This window comes from Anopheles coluzzii, chromosome 2, assembly GCF_943734685.1.
Source record: "Anopheles coluzzii chromosome 2, AcolN3, whole genome shotgun sequence".
Lineage (NCBI taxonomy): Eukaryota > Metazoa > Arthropoda > Insecta > Diptera > Culicidae > Anopheles > Anopheles coluzzii.
In genome coordinates, this window is record NC_064670.1 from 124,967,599 (window position 1) to 124,985,754 (window position 18,156).

Here is an 18,156-nt window from a genome sequence, read left to right on the forward strand (position 1 = left end):
CCGCTTTTCTTTTCCTGATTGCAGAAAAAGCAGCACCAATGGAATGACCCACTGGAGATAGAACTGCTCAGCCATCCCATCTACCGGATATTCTACGTCTCGCACGACAGCAACGATTTGAAAATCTTCAGCTACATTGCGCGCGACGGTAGCAGTGATGTCTTCAAGTGTTGCGTTTTCAAGACCAACAAAAAGGTAAGTTTCGCTCGCTCGCTCTCTTTGTCTATTTCACTTTATTCGTATGTGTAGGTAAGACGTGAAACACGACATTTTAATTAGAAGCGATGCATTTAATTGTAGCCATCTAGCGTGTGTTACTCACTGGCAAGTATCAAAAACCATTTCCAATAAACGTCCCAACGTGACTCTGTCGCGTGCGTGTGAGCCGTAGTACTTGAGGATGGCTTTTAACGAAGGGTCATTGCACAGACATCCACAGACATGGGGGGTACGGTCATTGACCGCGGTTTCACCTACTTTCAACCGCGCATGACTTTCTGACGTACTTCCAGCCTTTCTGACGGAGGGGCCTATCCTCGCTTTTGGAAAGAACATTTTATCTCGCTTATCTGTCAAGCGCGCGCGCGTGTGGCACACGTGGGAACCATTATTTTGAGAGTGGTTTTGACGGGCTGGTATAACTCACCTCTTAAAGCTGGGAAGAAGAAAATAAATGAAAATCGCGCTGCTTTCTCTGTGCTTAGATTTACGCCAGCCACTGTCGTACGCGGCGGCGGCGTTAACAAAATCAGTAGCCAGTTGGCCAACAATCGGCTTTTGGTTTTAATTAATTCCGGCCGGCCGGTCACAGTAAATAAATCGCGCTAAATAGCCAACAACCGTACCCGGGAAAGGTTGGCCAGCGGGTGGCGTAAGGCTGGGGGAGGAAGTGCTGCAAATCTGCTGTTGGAGCGATTGAGAGCTAAAATATTTATTCAACGTTTATTCCGTGCCACTTCTCCACCGCACGAAAAATTTCCCCATTCCATCGGGCAAACAAAAATGCAATCACGGGATGTCCCATTGTCTGTGACCCAATGTTTGTCAAAGTGTCGAAAATCTACGACAATGACGCGATGCGCACACCCCGGTGTACCTACCGGATGGGGCAGCATTTCCGTGGAATTACGAACGGATATGGTTTTGTCAGACCAGGAGAGTAATCTCCCCCCACACACACATACACACTGTGTGTGTGTGTCATGCGTGTGTTCCAGCGAAATTCCGTAGAGTCACCGATTGCTCTTCAATAGCGACCGCTAACTTCATTTGCAAAACGATTGTTTGTGACATGGCATACTTCGACAATAACAACGGAAAGATGACTCACTTGACACTGACATTAGCCGTCCACACCTGTGTTTGTGTGTGAGTGGTATGCGCTGGAGATCACTTCAACTTCCGCCCTCCGGCTATCTTGTTCCGCTTGAAACCGGTTTGGAGCGTGTTAGGTGCGCTGCAAGCGCTGGACGGACGTTGGACCGGCGGCTGCGGATGATATCAGCTCTGTATAATTGGTTACTCCATAAGCATTGGCATGCTGGAGCTAGCTAGCTCGCCTCTAATCTCTCGCCAGGCTGGATGTTGAGTGTTGTCAGTCTAATGAGTGATCTTTTTAATGATACGAACAATAAATGTTTTTAATTGGAGCTCGTGCGGTTAGTTCTGCTGCTCCAAAGCACTCTCGTAATATTGTACCATTTTATGAATCGGTTTTATTACGCTTCTAGACATATATTGCCTTCAAATAGCAAATCCCTTCATAGGACTTGTGGTAACATTTGTCACATTTTAACAACCACACACACGCACGAACCCTTGTCTTGTTAGGTTTAGATGATTCCGTCGTTTGAGCCAACCTCTACAGATGAGGAAAGTTCAAAACAAACGTCAACGACACGATGCTCTTCGGTGCTCCCTTCTTCTAACACGCAAACCGATAAACTCTGTGGGCACAAAAACAACACCACCTGGATATCAACCCTCATATTTGTGGTTTTTAAGGGTAACCCGAGATCACGATAGTTCCTGTCACGAAAACTTTGGTACGCAAGGTGAGAGAAAATAGAGAAACACACGCACATATACCCGCAGACACGTGTGTGTGTGTGTGTGCGACTTTTATCGCTACCTTCACCATCAGCGTCATCATCATGCCAAACCAAACACCACAGCACCATCATCAGCAGTGTTTATTTTATGCAGTCTCCGAAAAAGGCTCTCCCTGCTCTGGCGGGAGCGTGTGTGGACGTGGGACGACGGTTGGTTTAATTTCGGGGCTTTTGATTCGTCGCGAGAAAGTGTTAATATCTTTACTTCCACAGCCCCGGCGGGAGCCCTTTCTTGTAGTGTGTGTGTGTGGTTCGTGGGATTCATTGTTTAATGATAGCGTGTTTCAACAATGCAAGAAGTGGTCGGTCCCGGGTGCTTCCTCCGCTCACAATTAAACAGCGCGCAAGTGAGTGAGGCTGGATAATTTCTTCTCGACTGTGGCTTATCACTTAATCACTGAGCGAAGCAGGGAAAATTAGCTCCGATAAAGTTGAATGTGTGTAGCTCTCGGCACGCAAGCTCTGAGTTTGGCTCAACAGTGTTGCCTGCGACAGATTGTACAGGGCTTTTCATGTTTAAAATTAAAGCTCCCGACCGGTGATTTGTATTCTGCAGTGGAAAGGGGACAGAACACAGACACGAGACAACGACAACGAACACATGCCAGTAGGTTGTTGCTGGCAAGGGGCAAGTTAATTAACTTTTCCCTGCACGACCCACCGATTCGACGGGACGGAAATCGACGTAGCCGAAAATGAAGAGTGTGGCGTCTCCAACACTCAATCAAACATCTTCCGGTTATGGAATCTTCTTCGCTCTCCCTGCCTCTGATTCTGCTGTTCTGTGTCGCTCACAACAACATTCACCCGCAAAAGGCCGGGTCGGGGATGTGTGTGTGTGTGTATACCAGTGTCGGAGTCGATTTGTGTCGCTGGAGCAGAAATTGTCAGCGCCATTTAAATGATAATCACGCGCCATATCACGCACGTTCTGGCGAGCGCGTCTGCATTCCTTTCCCGGTGTGCGCCCGCTCTCTGTGTGTGATGTTGTGTGAGGCAACCGAATAGAATCGACTATGGAACACAGAGAGCATGGCAGATTAGCATACAAACCGGTGGGGCTGAACAAATCAAGCAGTCTAGAATTAGATTCTTTAGAGGTGAACTGGTGGTGGTGATTGCGGGAGATAGCAGCAACGCTTCCAACTGACAGAGCTAATCGCACAGACATCATCAGCTTCATTGCACTGCGATGTTGGTGTTTGGAAATTAGTCGTCGAAAGTCGTCGTTCGTTGTGCACGGGAATCTTACAATCCGTGTAGAAACGTGCGGCAAGCACTGGTGACAGGTGGATTGGAATCAACACACGACCGGCACTGTCTTAGGATGTGTACCCCCTTCCCAAACCAATCGATTCCTCCGCCCCATCCCAAGAGTGAGCTTTTCCGTCGCTGGATGATAGGAGATGTCAATTCTCATACTTTTTTACGATGTTTTTTTTGGTCTTGCATCAAATGGCAGGATGAAACTTGTCGGAAGACATTCAACACGATGATCGGGCGAAAGTAACTGCCTTGAGCTCGTAGTGGAACGAGCAAAAAACACACCCCAAGTGAGAAAGAGATTAATCGAGAGCAAATGATACGAGACGCGCACGGCAAACCTCATCGCCGCGGACTGCACAGCGGGGCTTGGGTGGCACGAGATGCGCCAGAGTGACAAAATTGTCGGTGAAATGTTCAAAATTATACCATGACTCAGTGGAACCAGTTTTCGGTAACGGTGCGGCGGCACACTGACTTCCGTGGAGTGTTTCTTTCCTCTGCTATCCGTTCCGTTGTTTCTGTTTGCTTTGAGCTGCTCGTGGCACAAACGACATTGGGAGTGAGATTGGTGGTTTGTTGTGCTGCTACCATTTCCGTTGATCGCGTTTTAATCAGAAACAATCGGTCGCCAATTCAACTACCTGCTGTGATCGGTGGGGTTGCAAAAAATAAACAAGGGAGAAAAGATGCACGGAATCTACCGGCTATAATTTCATCCACATCTCGTTAACATCGCTTTTGGGGCCTTCGCTTCAGTGGATCTGTTCTGCCATCATTCTGCAGAGAGTTTGTGTGTGTGTTTTGAAAAGATTTTAAAAGTAACAGACACCGCAACGGTCACGGTTAGATGGCAAATTATACGCGTGCATCGCTAGGCAAACAAATTTAACGACACACACACAAACACACTCATGCACGGGTGTATCTATGTATCAATGTGTCCGCATAGATTACACCCCTGCCGCAAAGGCAGAATGTTGATGAAGCGCTAACACCTTCACCCATCCCACTCGGCCCCACTGCCATTTAGTAGCGTTGCTTGTTGTGTTTGAATGGAAACGTTATTTCCGGGTCGCGGTGAGACGGGGAGTTGAGGAGAGGTGCATGGTAAACAAATTTATAAAAAGAGAGAGAAAAAAAACTGTCAACGATCGAATGACAATGTTCAGTTTTTGGGAGAAACGAAAACAAAAAAAAAAAAACAAACAACATCCAAACAATGCCTGCCTGTGAGCATTACGAGCTTCATGATGATAGGGGACGATATGGTGGCGTGATGACGATGAGAGCACGATGATGATCGTGATGAACGAGGTTTAAAATCACCAGACAAGCGAAAGACAAAACACACGACCCCACTCGACTCGAACACGACAAAAATTAACCACTTTTGCGCCTGTTTGCATGCAACCCGCCTAACATCAGAGCAACCACAGGGGATAAAGAGAAGATAAAGGCTGCTGTGTCTGTTTTTTCGGCTTGCCTAATATATGCAGTGATAACAAAACCTTCCTATTGGATATTCTGATTAGCACCTCCTTTGCCGGTAGTTGGCATAGTTGCTAAAATTGGCCACTCAATCAAGTTTAATTATCACACAGCTGACTCACGATGTGAAGTGATCGGAATAGGCTGCTAACTCCATTAAGTATCAATTTGCAGTCATATTATTAGAAGCATTGGATTTGTGTCAATAGGTATTTTTTTTTTATAGTTCACAAACCATCTATGCACAAAGTAGAACATTGTGCCGGAAAAAAACAACTTCTCTTTAGACTCCGCATGTCTTGAGAATTCGCATCAAATCAAGGTGATCACCATCTGAAGCACCTTCAAATGATGGCACGGCAGACGCAGAGATGAGAAGAGCAAGCAGAGGGTCTTTATTTTGCTATTGATGTTGGAAACTTAATGTGAGCTAATAAATTTAAGTGGATACCCATTCGCCGAGATGAGCTATGATAGGTCCCACGCGTTACGTTTGCGGCCGAGAGAGTACGAAGAACTCGCATTGTGTCCCACGTTGTGAATGTGCGCGCGCGTTCGGAGGGGACACTCCCGTCATCGCACTGACCATCGCACCGGCAACGCGTTTACTAAATAAACGAACGAATGTCCGCGATCTGATCTGATCCCATGACAGCCAATTGGAGGCGAAGAGAAGGGAAGGGTCAGTGTCTGTCTCTGCAAAAGAACTGACCACACCAAAGAGGAAGAACAAGAGCCGAATGGTCGTGTATCGAGAGCATTAGCAAGAGAAAGATATATCTTTTGGCTTAATTTTGGGAAGGGAGAATCATCAATGTTTCCCCGTGTCGTTGCCTTGTGTCGTTGAATCCGCCCCTCGGGGACCCACGGGGGGTATAAAGATGGCAAGAGATTGGATTTATTTTTACCAGTGCTCCATCTAATGGCACACACAGACACACATAAACCCTCGTCCAATGTACTGGTATATTACGTTGCACAGCTTCCAAGCGAACTCTCGCGGTGCACATCATCAACGTCATGTTTCGCTCCGTGATTGATACCGTCATGATGATGAGCATAATGTTGACACAAACTTACAAAAAAAAAAAGAATAATCACAGCAGATCCGTGAAGATGCTGTTTTAAATTATGGATAATTTGCGATCAAAGAAAGAAAGATATTTGCGGATTGTTGAAGTTTTTTTTTACCCAAAAGAGCTACCGTAACGTGACAACCTGCTGAGAAATAGTAGTTATTCAAATTTCAAGTCACTAAATCCACCCGAGCGCGTGCTGAGGTGGTCTTTGGACGCTTCGTTGGTTACGATGATGTCTCCGCCTGTCAAACAATGTCAATCAGCTTCACCTACCAGCAGGCTTGCAGGGCAAGGAACTGCGACTGGATCGGCTAACCACAAACAACGTCTGTGCCCTCCATCGCAACGCTAGCAGATGATCCCAATTACTAAGTCCATGCGCAAATGTAAACATTTACTTAGAAGTCACCCTCCAACTGAGTTTGAGCTCGAGAGAAGAGTTTTCCAACCCCGCAGAGAGCTCGTGAGAGTGCGTGAGAGACAGACAACGGTGAACATCTCGCTCTGGCCAGTCAGACTCTCTCTCTCAGAAGATGTCTGAATATCCCCGATGACGCAACTGGTTGGAGAAGTTGAGCAAAACTCTCCATACACGACGCGGCCCGCAGAAGACGACACCAGAGCGGTCTCCAATCTCGTCGTCACCGGCTTTTCCATCTGCGCGCTGTGTTTACTGGCGCCATCTCGCTCGCACGATCCTCGTGTAGCAAACTCCGGCACGCATGATCAGCGGCTTCGAAGGATGTCGCACGCTGTCTACGTCACAGATGACCGTCATATGGTCGTAAAAGCGTGCGAGATCGTCTCGGTGGACGCTGGGGGATTGGGTCCAACTGTTCGGTTCGGTTAGAATAGGAGGGGATGATATTTTCCTATTCGCAAAATAGAAATGGTAGTCGGGTGTGTGTGTGTGGGTGCGACATCCATCCACCCTACAGAACAGAGGGAGAAAAACCGTGCTCTACCCATCAACACTTCGATCGACGTTCGACCGAAACGAAAGAAGCCGCCATCGTTGCACCAACCACCGCCTCCGCCGCCCGCACCCGCACCCGGTTGGAAGGAAAACTGACCACCGTTACGGTGTTGTTCCCTCACCGCACTTCTGCTAGGAGCGTCCTCGCTCCGACGGTGCAGCACGTTCCACCAAACCTGGTAGACGGATGCCCAGCCGCGGATCCGACACCAGAGAGTGTGTGTCCGTGCGGGGCGAGCGAGATGGAGCGAGATATTTTAAAATTATAACCAAACCAACCGCCGGCCGCGGCAAACGACGACGACGACGGCGGCGGCGGCGGTGATTGAAGCTCTGAGTGTGTGTTTGAAGCGTTACTATGCTTTTCCACCTTACCCTTTTTTGTGTGTTGCTTCCACCTTTACTACGGGTGGACTTGAGAGTTTTCTTACCTTGCCTGCGGGACCCCCACATCCACCATGGCGGCGGGAATGCGGGCAGGCAGAGCTGAAGAAGAAGAAGAATGGAAAAAACGGCTAAAAAACCTCGACCAGTGGGGCCCCGATACAACGTCGTCGTTTATGGTGCCCCATACCCCCATCCCGATGCCCCTTAGGACCGTTGTCGTCATCGAGAGATCGTTCGCTTGCTGGGCGAGAACCTCGATCAGCCACGATCGGCGGCAGTTCAGTGCGTATGGTGTATCCCGCCGGACGCGGTTCTCTGCATTGAAGCGTCGGGCAGCGTCGGTTTGCGCTCGCTGGTCGAAACCTGGTCGGTCGGCCGTTCGTACGGGGAACGAAGGAACTACCGTGGTTCCTGAAATCAAAGCACCCAAAATCGGTTGGTTTTTGCGCGGGCTGTACGGAAAAATCGATCAAAAATCGATCGAAGAACTTGAGCCGATTTGTTCCGGGGGACCCACCCAATGGGGATCACACCTTTGTTTATTTTGTTCACAACACCCCTGTGTGGAAACTGTGTGACTGTGTGTGTTATCGAGCTGTCAGCCGATTGACAGCGCGCATTTGACGCCGACTGCGAGTGTGACGCATTGGAAATGACGTTTCAATTGATTGATCGATTAGTGGTAGTCGTCGCCGTTTTAGTAGAGGGTGCCGTGAATGAACGATGTGTTAAAACGATGTCAGTGAAGAATCTTTATTGGTGAACAAAACAAGCAAAACCGAGATTGTTTCGTGCTTCACAACGTTCCATAACAACAATTAGTAGTTAAAATATGGAACTGTTTTAGCAAACACTTCTCAAATGTGTATTCTTCCATCATTATCCTCGTGTTCCGCGGCAGCCGCCTTTTTGATCTCCTCGTTAGTTGTGCATCCGGTTCCTGCACCCGCTCGGATTATCATAATCCGTTATGTAACGCCGTGTGTAACGGCCGGAAAAATCGTCATCAGTTTCCTGCTGAAGAAAAATACCTTCTCGGCCAGAGCGAGGGCCCGTGGAGAGGAACATCATCGTGTGTGCATTCGTGTGATTTTTTTGTTGCTTCTCGTAGTCGCAGCAGTGTAGCTGTAGCCCGCCCGTGTTTGTGAGTGCGCTGGGCCATGTGTAAAACCGCGCTGCGGATGTTTTGTAATCAGTGCCGTTAAAGTACGGCGGTAGTTGCGTTTCCCGCTGGTTCCAAAGGTTGCAAAGTGTTTGATGCTCGGTATGGGGAGGATGAATGGCACGCCAGGATCAGAAGGATGTGTCAGAATGTGACTTGAGGAAGATCGAGCTACGTTCGTTATGTGTGTGTGTGAATGGTTTGTCGAGAGAGAGCGAGAGAGAAAGAGATGATGGTGAAGTGGAGAGTTGGTCTTACAAGGTCGGTGAGGCCATTCGCACTTCTGGCCACGAATTGATCCTGTCTGCCCGCAGTTTGGCACGTTGGCATTTTTTTTTGCTGTGTGTTTTGTTTTGTAGTGTCTGTGTGACTGTGTCTGTGGGTGATGATTTCAGTGCTCTCCTCTTCACGGTGCGGCCGGTGGCCATTTTTTTGTGTGGAATTCTTTAGTGATAAAAATCAAAACCCCCGCCATGCTTTTTAAAAATAGTCGCCGAAAAAATACCAACCAGCCGCGGAACCGTCGTAACACGCCCGATTTCGGTGACAGAGGAAAACACAAAACGGCAATATGGTGTGCGGGTTGCGGAGTGTGTGTGTGTGCGGTTCAGTGATGAGAAAGAGACGGCCGATCCGATGTGTGTGCGAAGTTTATTTTTTTGTTCTCTCCTCTGGTTGTTGCTGCCGAAGAAGCAGAAGAAGAAACGGTTGGCGATAGAGCAAACCTAGTGCCTAGAATCGGAATCGGCGGGTCGGCTTAGGATCGGCTTCCTTAAAGAGCTCGGCGCTTGATAAAAGCGCAAAAGAAGCGAGCAGCACTACGCAAAAGTGTCACACAGAGGCAGAACCCTCCGCCTTGGGGCGCAAAAACGGGGGCTTGCGTGAAAATTAAAGCGCACAGCGGAGAGGGAAAACTCGGAAGGCACCGAAAGGAGGGAAGCTTCACCATCACGTACGATGGGAAAACAGATTATGTCCCTTCTTTTTGATCCCTCGCAATGCGGTTGAATGGGGCGTTGGAGTAGGAGATGGCAACATCTCTGGCACACACACACAAACAAACATACAAACACACAAGCAGCATTCAAGAGCGCAAAGAAAAAGACAACAAACGATAGAAACGATAAAATCCGCGAAAAAAAGCGTACGATGAGGGAAAATAAATGAATAAATTTCAAAGTCATCAAGTGGATTGCTTTAGAGGGTAGAGAGCTCGTGCATTTTCACACCACCACTGTGTGTGTGTGTGTCCGTACGCGAACAACGTGTGCCCAACGTCAATGGGATGGTGTGTAGTGTAGTGTAGCACATGGTTCCGACCTCTGCCACAGCTTCTGCCATCTGCTTTCAGACTGCTGCCCGCGCCCGTTCGACCGCGCTCGAGAAGCAGCAAGTCAAGTTTTCAACGGGGTACGCGGCATAGAGCTGAGTCTCAAGTGTGGGCGTAAAAATCACAGAATCGAATAAAACGAATCTGAAGGATGTGCGATCAAGTGCACCCACCACACAAAGCTGGGATGAAGAGGGAGGAGGCGAGAGGTTGAAGCAGCAAATACAAGGGGAAGGAGCAACACCAATGAAGTCCTTGCCACCAGGATCCGATTCTTGTTGTGAAGTCGAGGTCCGCCCTCTTGTAGCAATAACAATGCACCAATCCACCGCCAGAAGCAGGCAAATACTGATGGAGTCGTGCGGGTCTTAAAGCAATAAAAGGACACATTTCTTTATGTCGTACTCTTTTTGCTTGCTCTTTGTTGTCGTCCGCTGTTCAGCTCCATCTGTTTAGCTTTCGCGCTCACAAGGAGAGTGGAAAGAAACAGCAGTTTTTAGCAAGACATCATTAGATTTTCCGTTCTCTTTGTGTTGTGTAGTTGTTGATGTTGTTGTGGGGTTGTGAGCCGCGCGTCCTAAAGTGTGTCCTTTTATTTTGGGTCCATTTAACCGTGCTGCTCTCAAGTGCAGCGATAAAGCGATTTGCGGCAGTAATTTATGACTTGAGCCATATTGCTGGAAGTGGTGCTAAAAGCTGTGGTGGTGCGCCACTGGCTGATGACAAAAAAATGACTCTTTTATATGTGCACGTAGTGTGCTAAAGCGTTCCTTCATATTGTAGTTAGCAGGCGTTTCCACAGACTGCAAAAAAATTGCATCCTTTCAGGCGTCGACACTTGCAGCAGTACGGAGGCAAAGTCTGGCAATGTCGTGTTGGGTGCTTCCCTGCTGTCCGTTGGCACCTTTTATTAGGTGCAGGTGTGCCCGTTCAACACCGTGTTCCCATGTGTGTGTGCTGATGTGGGTGGAAGTGCGTCGTCCGTGTGTTTGTGTTAGAATTGGCCACACACTTCGGCATTTGGACAAAACTACGGGCGAGGAGGCTGGCAACGAGATGATTTGCTGTTCGCGGTCGTTCGTCCGTTTTGAGAGGGTGAAAATTATTGTTCAAGTGCCTTTGGAGTGCCGCCGAACGGGCCGTGTCCGACGTGTCCGGATTTAGAAAGGCGGGCGCCCCAGCACCCATCGCCATCATCCTACCTTCCCATCATCCATCAGATTTGGAAAAGAGGTGGGAGAAAGAGAGGGAAAGAACGAAACATGGTTCACTTGAGCTGAAGAAACCAAATACACCGGTTCGAGGACCCTCCGCGTACTCAGGACACACACAAACACACTTGCTCGCTCTCTCTCTCTCTCGTTCTTTTTCTACAACTGTTCCGCTTCTCACCGAGGTCTAGCGGAACGTTTTGTTGATTGGACATTTTTCTTCATTTCAGTCCCTCTATGTGTGTGTGTACGTGTGTTGTTTGACTGCCACCTTCACAACCTGCTCCAATGTCAGCGTGGCGGGACAGTGGTGTTTGTCGCCGCTTTTTTGCCCGCTGGGAGGTAAAAACTCCCACCCGGGACTGCTGTTTCTCATCCCGTATCTTCACCCCTTCTCCCACCCAGCGTCCGCATTGACCACTCTCGGGAGGAATGATTTATTTTCGCACAAAACCCCCCCACCCGTCATAGCGCCGCACTCATCGTCTTCCTTGGGGTGACACTCACGATCACGATCGAGCTGGCTCTTCCTTTTGGTATCGCATTTTCCACACGCACACACATTTGCAGTTTGAGAAAAGCGACATTCTTCTTTTTTTCTCTAACCAAAATCCCCCTTTCCTCCTACCCCTTCCTTCCGCCGATGATCGTTTGCTCCGCTTCCCCCCCCCCATTGCTCCATTCGCTCGCATTTCCACGCGTCATCGGCGATTGTTTGACGCTACGGGCGTTTGGAGTCGTTTGGGAAAGTCGACGCAAGCAGAACCAGTGCAGAGAAAAGCAAGAACACCATTGCCGTTTGTTGACGCCGTGTGTGTGTGTGCGTGTGCATGCTGTCCGTTTCATGTGTTCGTACCGGTGTGATGGGGTAGATGGACTGGATTTTTCTGTTCAGTGAACTTCGCACAACAGCGAGCAAGCAAACGTAGTAGGCAAATAAACAAACAAATGATTATCGACTATCCGCATCGATGCTTCTGGTTCCGGCGCGCTTTGCTCAGCACAGTAAAGCAAGATTTACTAGTTCCAATCGTATGTCTGGGAGGGGAAGAAGGAACAAACAACCTCCCAATTTCATGAATCGTTCAGTCGCTGCAGAAGAAACTAAACCAAACAGCAGCGTTCCGATCCACCTTTTTTTTTCTCGCCATAAGCAAGATCGATTGTTTGATCTTGACCATTGTGTGTGGCACAGACGTTTGCCGTTTCCCTTTGCCTGCTGCTAACACTCTCTCCTTTCGTCCCCCCCCCCCCTCTACCCAACTTGTTGTCGCTTTCTTTTAAGTAGCAATAAATTGTGTGCCATTATTGTTTGCCCGGATCGCGTCGTCGTAAAGCAATGTGGTCCGCCCGAGCGGCTGTGCCTTAGATCCTTGAAGAAATATAGATAGATTTCCCACACACACACACACACACACGCACACGCGCACACCTTTCCCCCGCTTAGTGCAAGCCGTCATCGTGTGTCTTTCTATGCCCGGGACCGGACACACATTAAGCCGAATTGGACACCCCGATCTCGGGTGGCCGGTGTGGAAAAAAGCACATTATAAAACCCATACTCTTTCCCCCATTGCGCCCATTGTGCGTTCGCTGTGTTCGCTCATTGGCCCATCAGCGTTAATGGAGGATCGCCATTCGTTACCCTATCCGCCCGCTCCGGGATCTTCCGGGCCCGCTCCATCCGGTCCGTGTAAAAAAACCGGCCTAATGCCACCGTTTGCCTGCCGACGAGATGGTTTTTGATACGATCATAAATAATTCAGCAACGGCTGCGTTCAGATGTCGCCCCGATTTTATTACCCCGATTACGGTCGGGGATCACGAGAGGGGGGTACGAACGGTGGGGGGAGGGGTTACGTGGACATGGTCTGAGCCGTAGATGGATGGATGGACGCCTAGATGGTTTACCAGTGCATCATAAACCCGTCCGCGAGGTTGTAGATAATGCCGCAGCCACTTCCATACGGTGAACGACCAGGCTGCTCCATCGGGCCCAGGTTGATTTTTACCGTTTCGGACCGTTTGAAATCGATCCAAACAGCAAAAGATGAGCCGATAAGAATCATTTCATTGGTCTGATGTGTTTTTTTTCTCTTCCCGCGAATCAAATAAATGTAAACAGTTTTAAAGCGGACCAATTTCCCTCACTGGTGGCGGGGTTTCCTTTTTTCGTTAACTATTTTCACTTCGATTCAATAATGCACAGTGTGGAGGCACAGTGTGTAAAACGAAGCCCAGCGGGAAAAAGATGGGCAATTACCGTACCCCGCAAATGGCTCTATTTGGGAGAAACTTTTCTCTTTTGGTTTTATCCATTATTTTGCAACACAAGGAAAAACTTTTCCCTCTGCTTTTCGTTTCCTTCCTCGCATAAGACGAGATTTTCCACGCTCCTAATGCTCGGTGTGGTGTCTTTCCGTTTCCATACGATGCGGGTGTGTTATTGTGTTTCGAATCTGCACCGCTGGGGTTGTTTTGGGGTAGCTTTATTTATTAGCTATTTTCGGTTGACCAGCTGCCCCCCGGTGTGCTTGTGTTCTGTGCTGCAAAAAAAAGGTGCAGAAAGTAGAGAAGTGTGAGGGGCGAAAAGCTGAGCCCCAGACTCCTACTGCTACTCCTCCTCCATTGGGGAAAATGCGTCAAAGTGCGAAACAAAATGAGTGTGAAACAAAACAACAAAACAAGAACGGTCCCGTGAAGCCATCCACACCCTTCTCGCGTCTATAAATGACAGGTTTTTGAGCGTAGCACCCATCGAAACCCAGTACCTCCCAATCCGCCCCCCCCCCCCCCCCCCCCCCCACTTCCCTTTTGGTACGAGATGTAATAACAACAAAATCGAAAAGTTCGCTTTTCGCTCGTTTCATCGCCGATCGCCAAACGTGTGTTAATTCGTTTTTTGGGCCGTCGGCGTCTTGATCGGTGGAGGTATGTTGCGATAAAGTTTTATTGGATTGTTCAGGCTGCTGCTGCTGCTACGTCCCTTTCCAGCCGAGGCTGCTTTGTTTCACTTTCTCGTACAGAACTGTTTTGGGTACGCTTTTGCTCTTTCGCTGGAGATACAAACCGAACAGTGGGTGCAAGAGAAGGCAAAAAAAAGAAACGGCTCGGTGATTAATTGGCATAACACTTCAGAGCTCGCACAACAGCGCCACAGCTCAGAGGCTCGAAGGCTGTTCTGATCACAGTTTGATGCTAATCGGTCCGTTTTTCTATTCTTTTGTAAGACCGGATCTGCGAATGGGCCCGAAAGAACAGGGAGACAGGGATTATTGTACAGCGGAACAACAGCGTAGTAGCAGCAGCATCGATAAAATCACCTTCGTTCGCACTTTTTCGACCATTTGCTTTTTTTGTTCGATCTGTAGAATCAACGGAAAAGAGAAGAGGAGCAATGGAAGAGGAACGCTGGAAATGGGAATTCCGGTATCGCGATTCTCGCGTGTGCCACCATTTATTGGGCGGCAAGGAGAGGGGTTTTCCCTTCTTGTTCGATTCCTCTTTTTTGCAGACCCGGAAAAACGATGATCCATCCCTGGTGCTGTCCAGTACAAACTTTTTTTTCCGATTTTCCTTCCATTCGCTGTAATCCCCTTGCTCGCGTACCACCGTCATAGTACAATTCGTTGTGTCGGCGGAAAATTGGCAATTTGGGCAATGGTGGTGGTAGTAGAGGGGGCTTCTTTTGTTGTTGTTGTTGTTGCGGATGCTGGTGTTGGTTGCCCTTTCCCCCCCCCCCCTCGAAAAGGGATAAAGGGCGCGAAGGAGGGTGGTGGCAAAGGTCACCATTAATCAACCATTTGACGAATGGTTTATTTTCGATTGAACGCTTTTGCGCTTCGGTATCCCACTTGCCCTTCGGTGCGAATTAGCATTTTCGATTTTGATGTATTAGGTGTGAAGGAAAGCGGAGATATTTGTGGTAGTCTCATTTCTATGTATTTTATACAGCAAAAATATTGAAGAATTTGGAAAGGAAAAGTTTCAGTCACCAGCGTTCCTAAATCTCGAGAAACTTTTACACGCACCTAATAAAACACACAATGCGAAATTATCACACAACACGCGGTACGATGTGTGTATGGGTGTGATAACAGCCCCGATATTAAGTTCAATTGTTGCTGTGCGCTTTCGTAATGGCCCACTCAACGGGCAGCGTCATGCAATTTTACCCAGGCCCAATTGTTAAGCCATCAACCAACTATGCCCGAAACTTTAACGACTCTTTTAGCGTCAATGGCATCCATCTGCCGGGCGCGGCTTTTCTTTTACTATCTTTGTTTTTTGTTTCGTTTTTGCTGGCCATTTTTGTTTCACGCCAGCAAAATACCCCGTGGAAATTGCGAATCATTTCTATCATTTAATTTTGTTGCGCTCGGACAGCCCCATTCAGTTCGGTTAATGCTACCATTTTCTTATTTATTTTTGCAAGCGCTCTGCGCACATCCAGCCAGAGAGCCGAGTGTGTAAGCTCGCTTACAGCAGCAGCAAGCCTCGCTGCTACTACTTACTTGCTGCTGTCGTAAAATTGGATAAGTTTTACGACTGCTTAATTGGCAATTACTCTCTTACCGAAAGGCAGACCCCCCGAACGGATCTTGTTTGTACACTCTTTCGCATCCCTTCTCGGCGTTTCGGGTCGTCCCGCACCAGCGCGCGCTTGTTCCATTGAATGATTGATATGCCGTGCGAAACGTGACAGCGAGTGCAAATGGCAACGATAACCGGCCGGAAAAACAAAAACGCACACACATACACCGGGACAGAAAAGTGAAAGAATAAAGTGAAAGAACAACCTGAAAGTCGTCCTCGCCGCCGGCAAAACGGATGCTAAACTTCCCAATCTCGAATTTATGTTTGCGCTAACCCCTTTTTTGTGCCTGTGCGATCATCCCTACCCGGTTCCATCTGTGCCGCATTCTTGCGGAAGGGAGCCCCAGGTGGTGGTGGTGATGGTTTTGGGTTCTGTAAGTGAAAAATCGTGCCAGCTCTGTTTCACTGTTGCGTTGCTTCTCTTTCGCGCTTCCGCGCTGTGCCTCGATCTGCCTCTACTCGGGTATTCATAAATCATGTCCCCGACATTGCCAAACTATTAAAATGTCTCTCGTTTTTGCCACAATCCCTGTACCCTGTTCTACCTTCCCGGCTGTATGTGTACACAGGGAACGCACGTGGATGACGTGACGGATCTCCTAAATCACTCCAACCTATCCCCCCCCCCCGACGGGATCGGACCGGAGGTACGCCGCTGGTCCGGAAAAGTTTGGGCCATTTTTCCCAACAGAACGCCGTGATTCAAGGGGGGGGGGGGGGGGGGAACCAGCCGCTCCAGGAGTGGAAACGGATTTGAGGACTTTATAATTTATATGCATTTTTTCTCTCTGTGTTGTTTGTTGGATACACTCTCTGCTTTGTTAATGTTTGTTCAACCGACTCGGTGGTAGTCGTCGTATGGTCGGTGGCAGTCGTCCCGTATGCGTTTGTTCCAGAAGCTTTCGGGCATGGTTTATTTAACTTTTGTAAAATGCCGGCACAAACGTCGGTTGGATGGGGACCAATAGACACCGCTTTTGGCCAGCCGATTGGTAGTCTGTATTCGGTCGCTCTAGCTAGGCCTACGGATGGTTAACCCTATTGGATCAGCGAGCGGGCAGAACGAGAGTTTACGATGTCAATAAACACTGTAATGGCAACGGGGGGCACATGATGGAAGGTGTGCAATGCACAGCTCTTCTGAACGGTAGCCGCAAGCGCATCGATTGCAGTGAAACATTTCCGCACATCATAAATGTCGGGATGCAATCAAAGAGCGGGCTTGTTAGTTAGAGAGGCCCGTTGGTCCCCGTTTGTGTGCTGTGATGAATGGAGAGCGAAGCGGGAGGATTTGAGGAAGCATAAAATTCGATTTATGATTTCAATTCCCTGCCACCGCTCCTCTCAGCAACCGTGCCATTCCAGCGATTCGTTTGCATTTTCGAGCCGTTTGTAGCGACGACGGCGACGACCCGTGTACTCGCCATTCCAATCGACATTCCAGCGGCATTCGAGCCGCGATTGCGCGCCTGATCCCCGATGACTAATGAGTCACTGATTTAGCGGATACCGTGTACTTTCGGCACACGATCCGCACGGTCGGTCGGTACAGTAATCTCCCTCGGGTGGGGAATTTGAATATTTCGCCGTAGCCATCGCTTGTCACCTTTTTTTCGCCCAGAGTCATAAATTGCTACATTTTGCCGAAGCACCACGTGACCTACACACGGGGGAATTAATCATAGAACTGGTGATCTTGCTGTCGGGGCTGGCGGGAGTCACACGGGGCCAGTGGAGCCAGGCAGGCAGGCAGTGGTGACCGCAAAAGCCGTTGCACAAAACCATCTCTACCTCAACAACAAACGAGAGCATTATTAATCGCCCACAAGCTTCTGACCGGGAGGACGAGATTTGCACAATAATAATCATTTGCGTACTCGCGCCACGCATCATTCACGACTCGTTCACGGGCCGTAAAGCGTGTGTGTGTGTGTATGCGCACGCCAAGATGTGCCAATGGTCGCCTCCGTCCATTGGATTTTTGAAGCATGCTCTCTCGATGCTCTCAATGCTAAAACAAACGTCATCGAGTGACATTTTTCTGGTTCATTCCGCCTCCGCTAGAATGAGGGGAGGGGGGGGGGTGAGGCTAAGGAACATCGCCTGGAGGGTGGAGGGGTACTGGTGTGCAGTTGAATAATGGGTTGCTGCACCCTTTGCTTCTAAATCGCTGCACAGTACAGCGCAACAACAAGCTGCCACGCTCGCCAGCCAACCAGCCAGAACCGTGTTTTGCGTCGATGTTTGGTCCTTCGAGCCGGAATATGGGGCGCACCTGACCGGCGGGAACGGTTCGGTCGGTGCAACATTCGTCATACGCCAGGCGAACGAATGCATTTCTGGTACCGAATGAACCGAAACGCCGTGTCTTGTGTGCTGCAGTTTCAGTGTGTATATGTGAGTGTGCTCGCCCGAGTTGATTGACACCTATGGCGTCACAGTTATCCTTAGCCTTAGGCACGGGGTGTTGGATTGCGAGTAAACGGGCGACCTCGGCGTCGGCTTGCGGGCCTTCGCCGATTTGGAAGTCGGCATATTTCCTGGCAATCG

The 18,156-nt window shown here is 49.0% G+C and overlaps 2 protein-coding genes across 4 annotated transcripts in view; both read left to right on the forward strand.

The window, feature by feature from the left end:
- Positions 1-9,892, forward strand: part of LOC125908437 (capon-like protein) — a 30,048-nt gene extending 20,156 nt beyond the window's left edge. Inside the window, exons 4-5 of the mRNA XM_049611218.1 lie at positions 25-195; positions 9,821-9,892. Of these exons, the coding sequence (XP_049467175.1) occupies positions 25-195; positions 9,821-9,892 (243 nt within the window). The remainder of the gene's footprint in view (positions 1-24; positions 196-9,820) is intronic.
- The window catches only part of LOC120948349 (AF4/FMR2 family member lilli), a 31,342-nt gene continuing 20,749 nt past the window's right edge, over positions 7,564-18,156 (forward strand). For 2 of the 3 annotated variants that reach the window (XM_040364569.2, XM_040364568.2), the window contains exon 1: positions 7,564-7,742. The gene's annotated coding sequence lies outside the window, so the exon portion shown is untranslated. Of the gene's footprint in view, positions 7,743-7,870; positions 8,046-18,156 lie in introns of those variants that run through there. The other variant, XM_040364570.2, reaches the window with a different exon arrangement.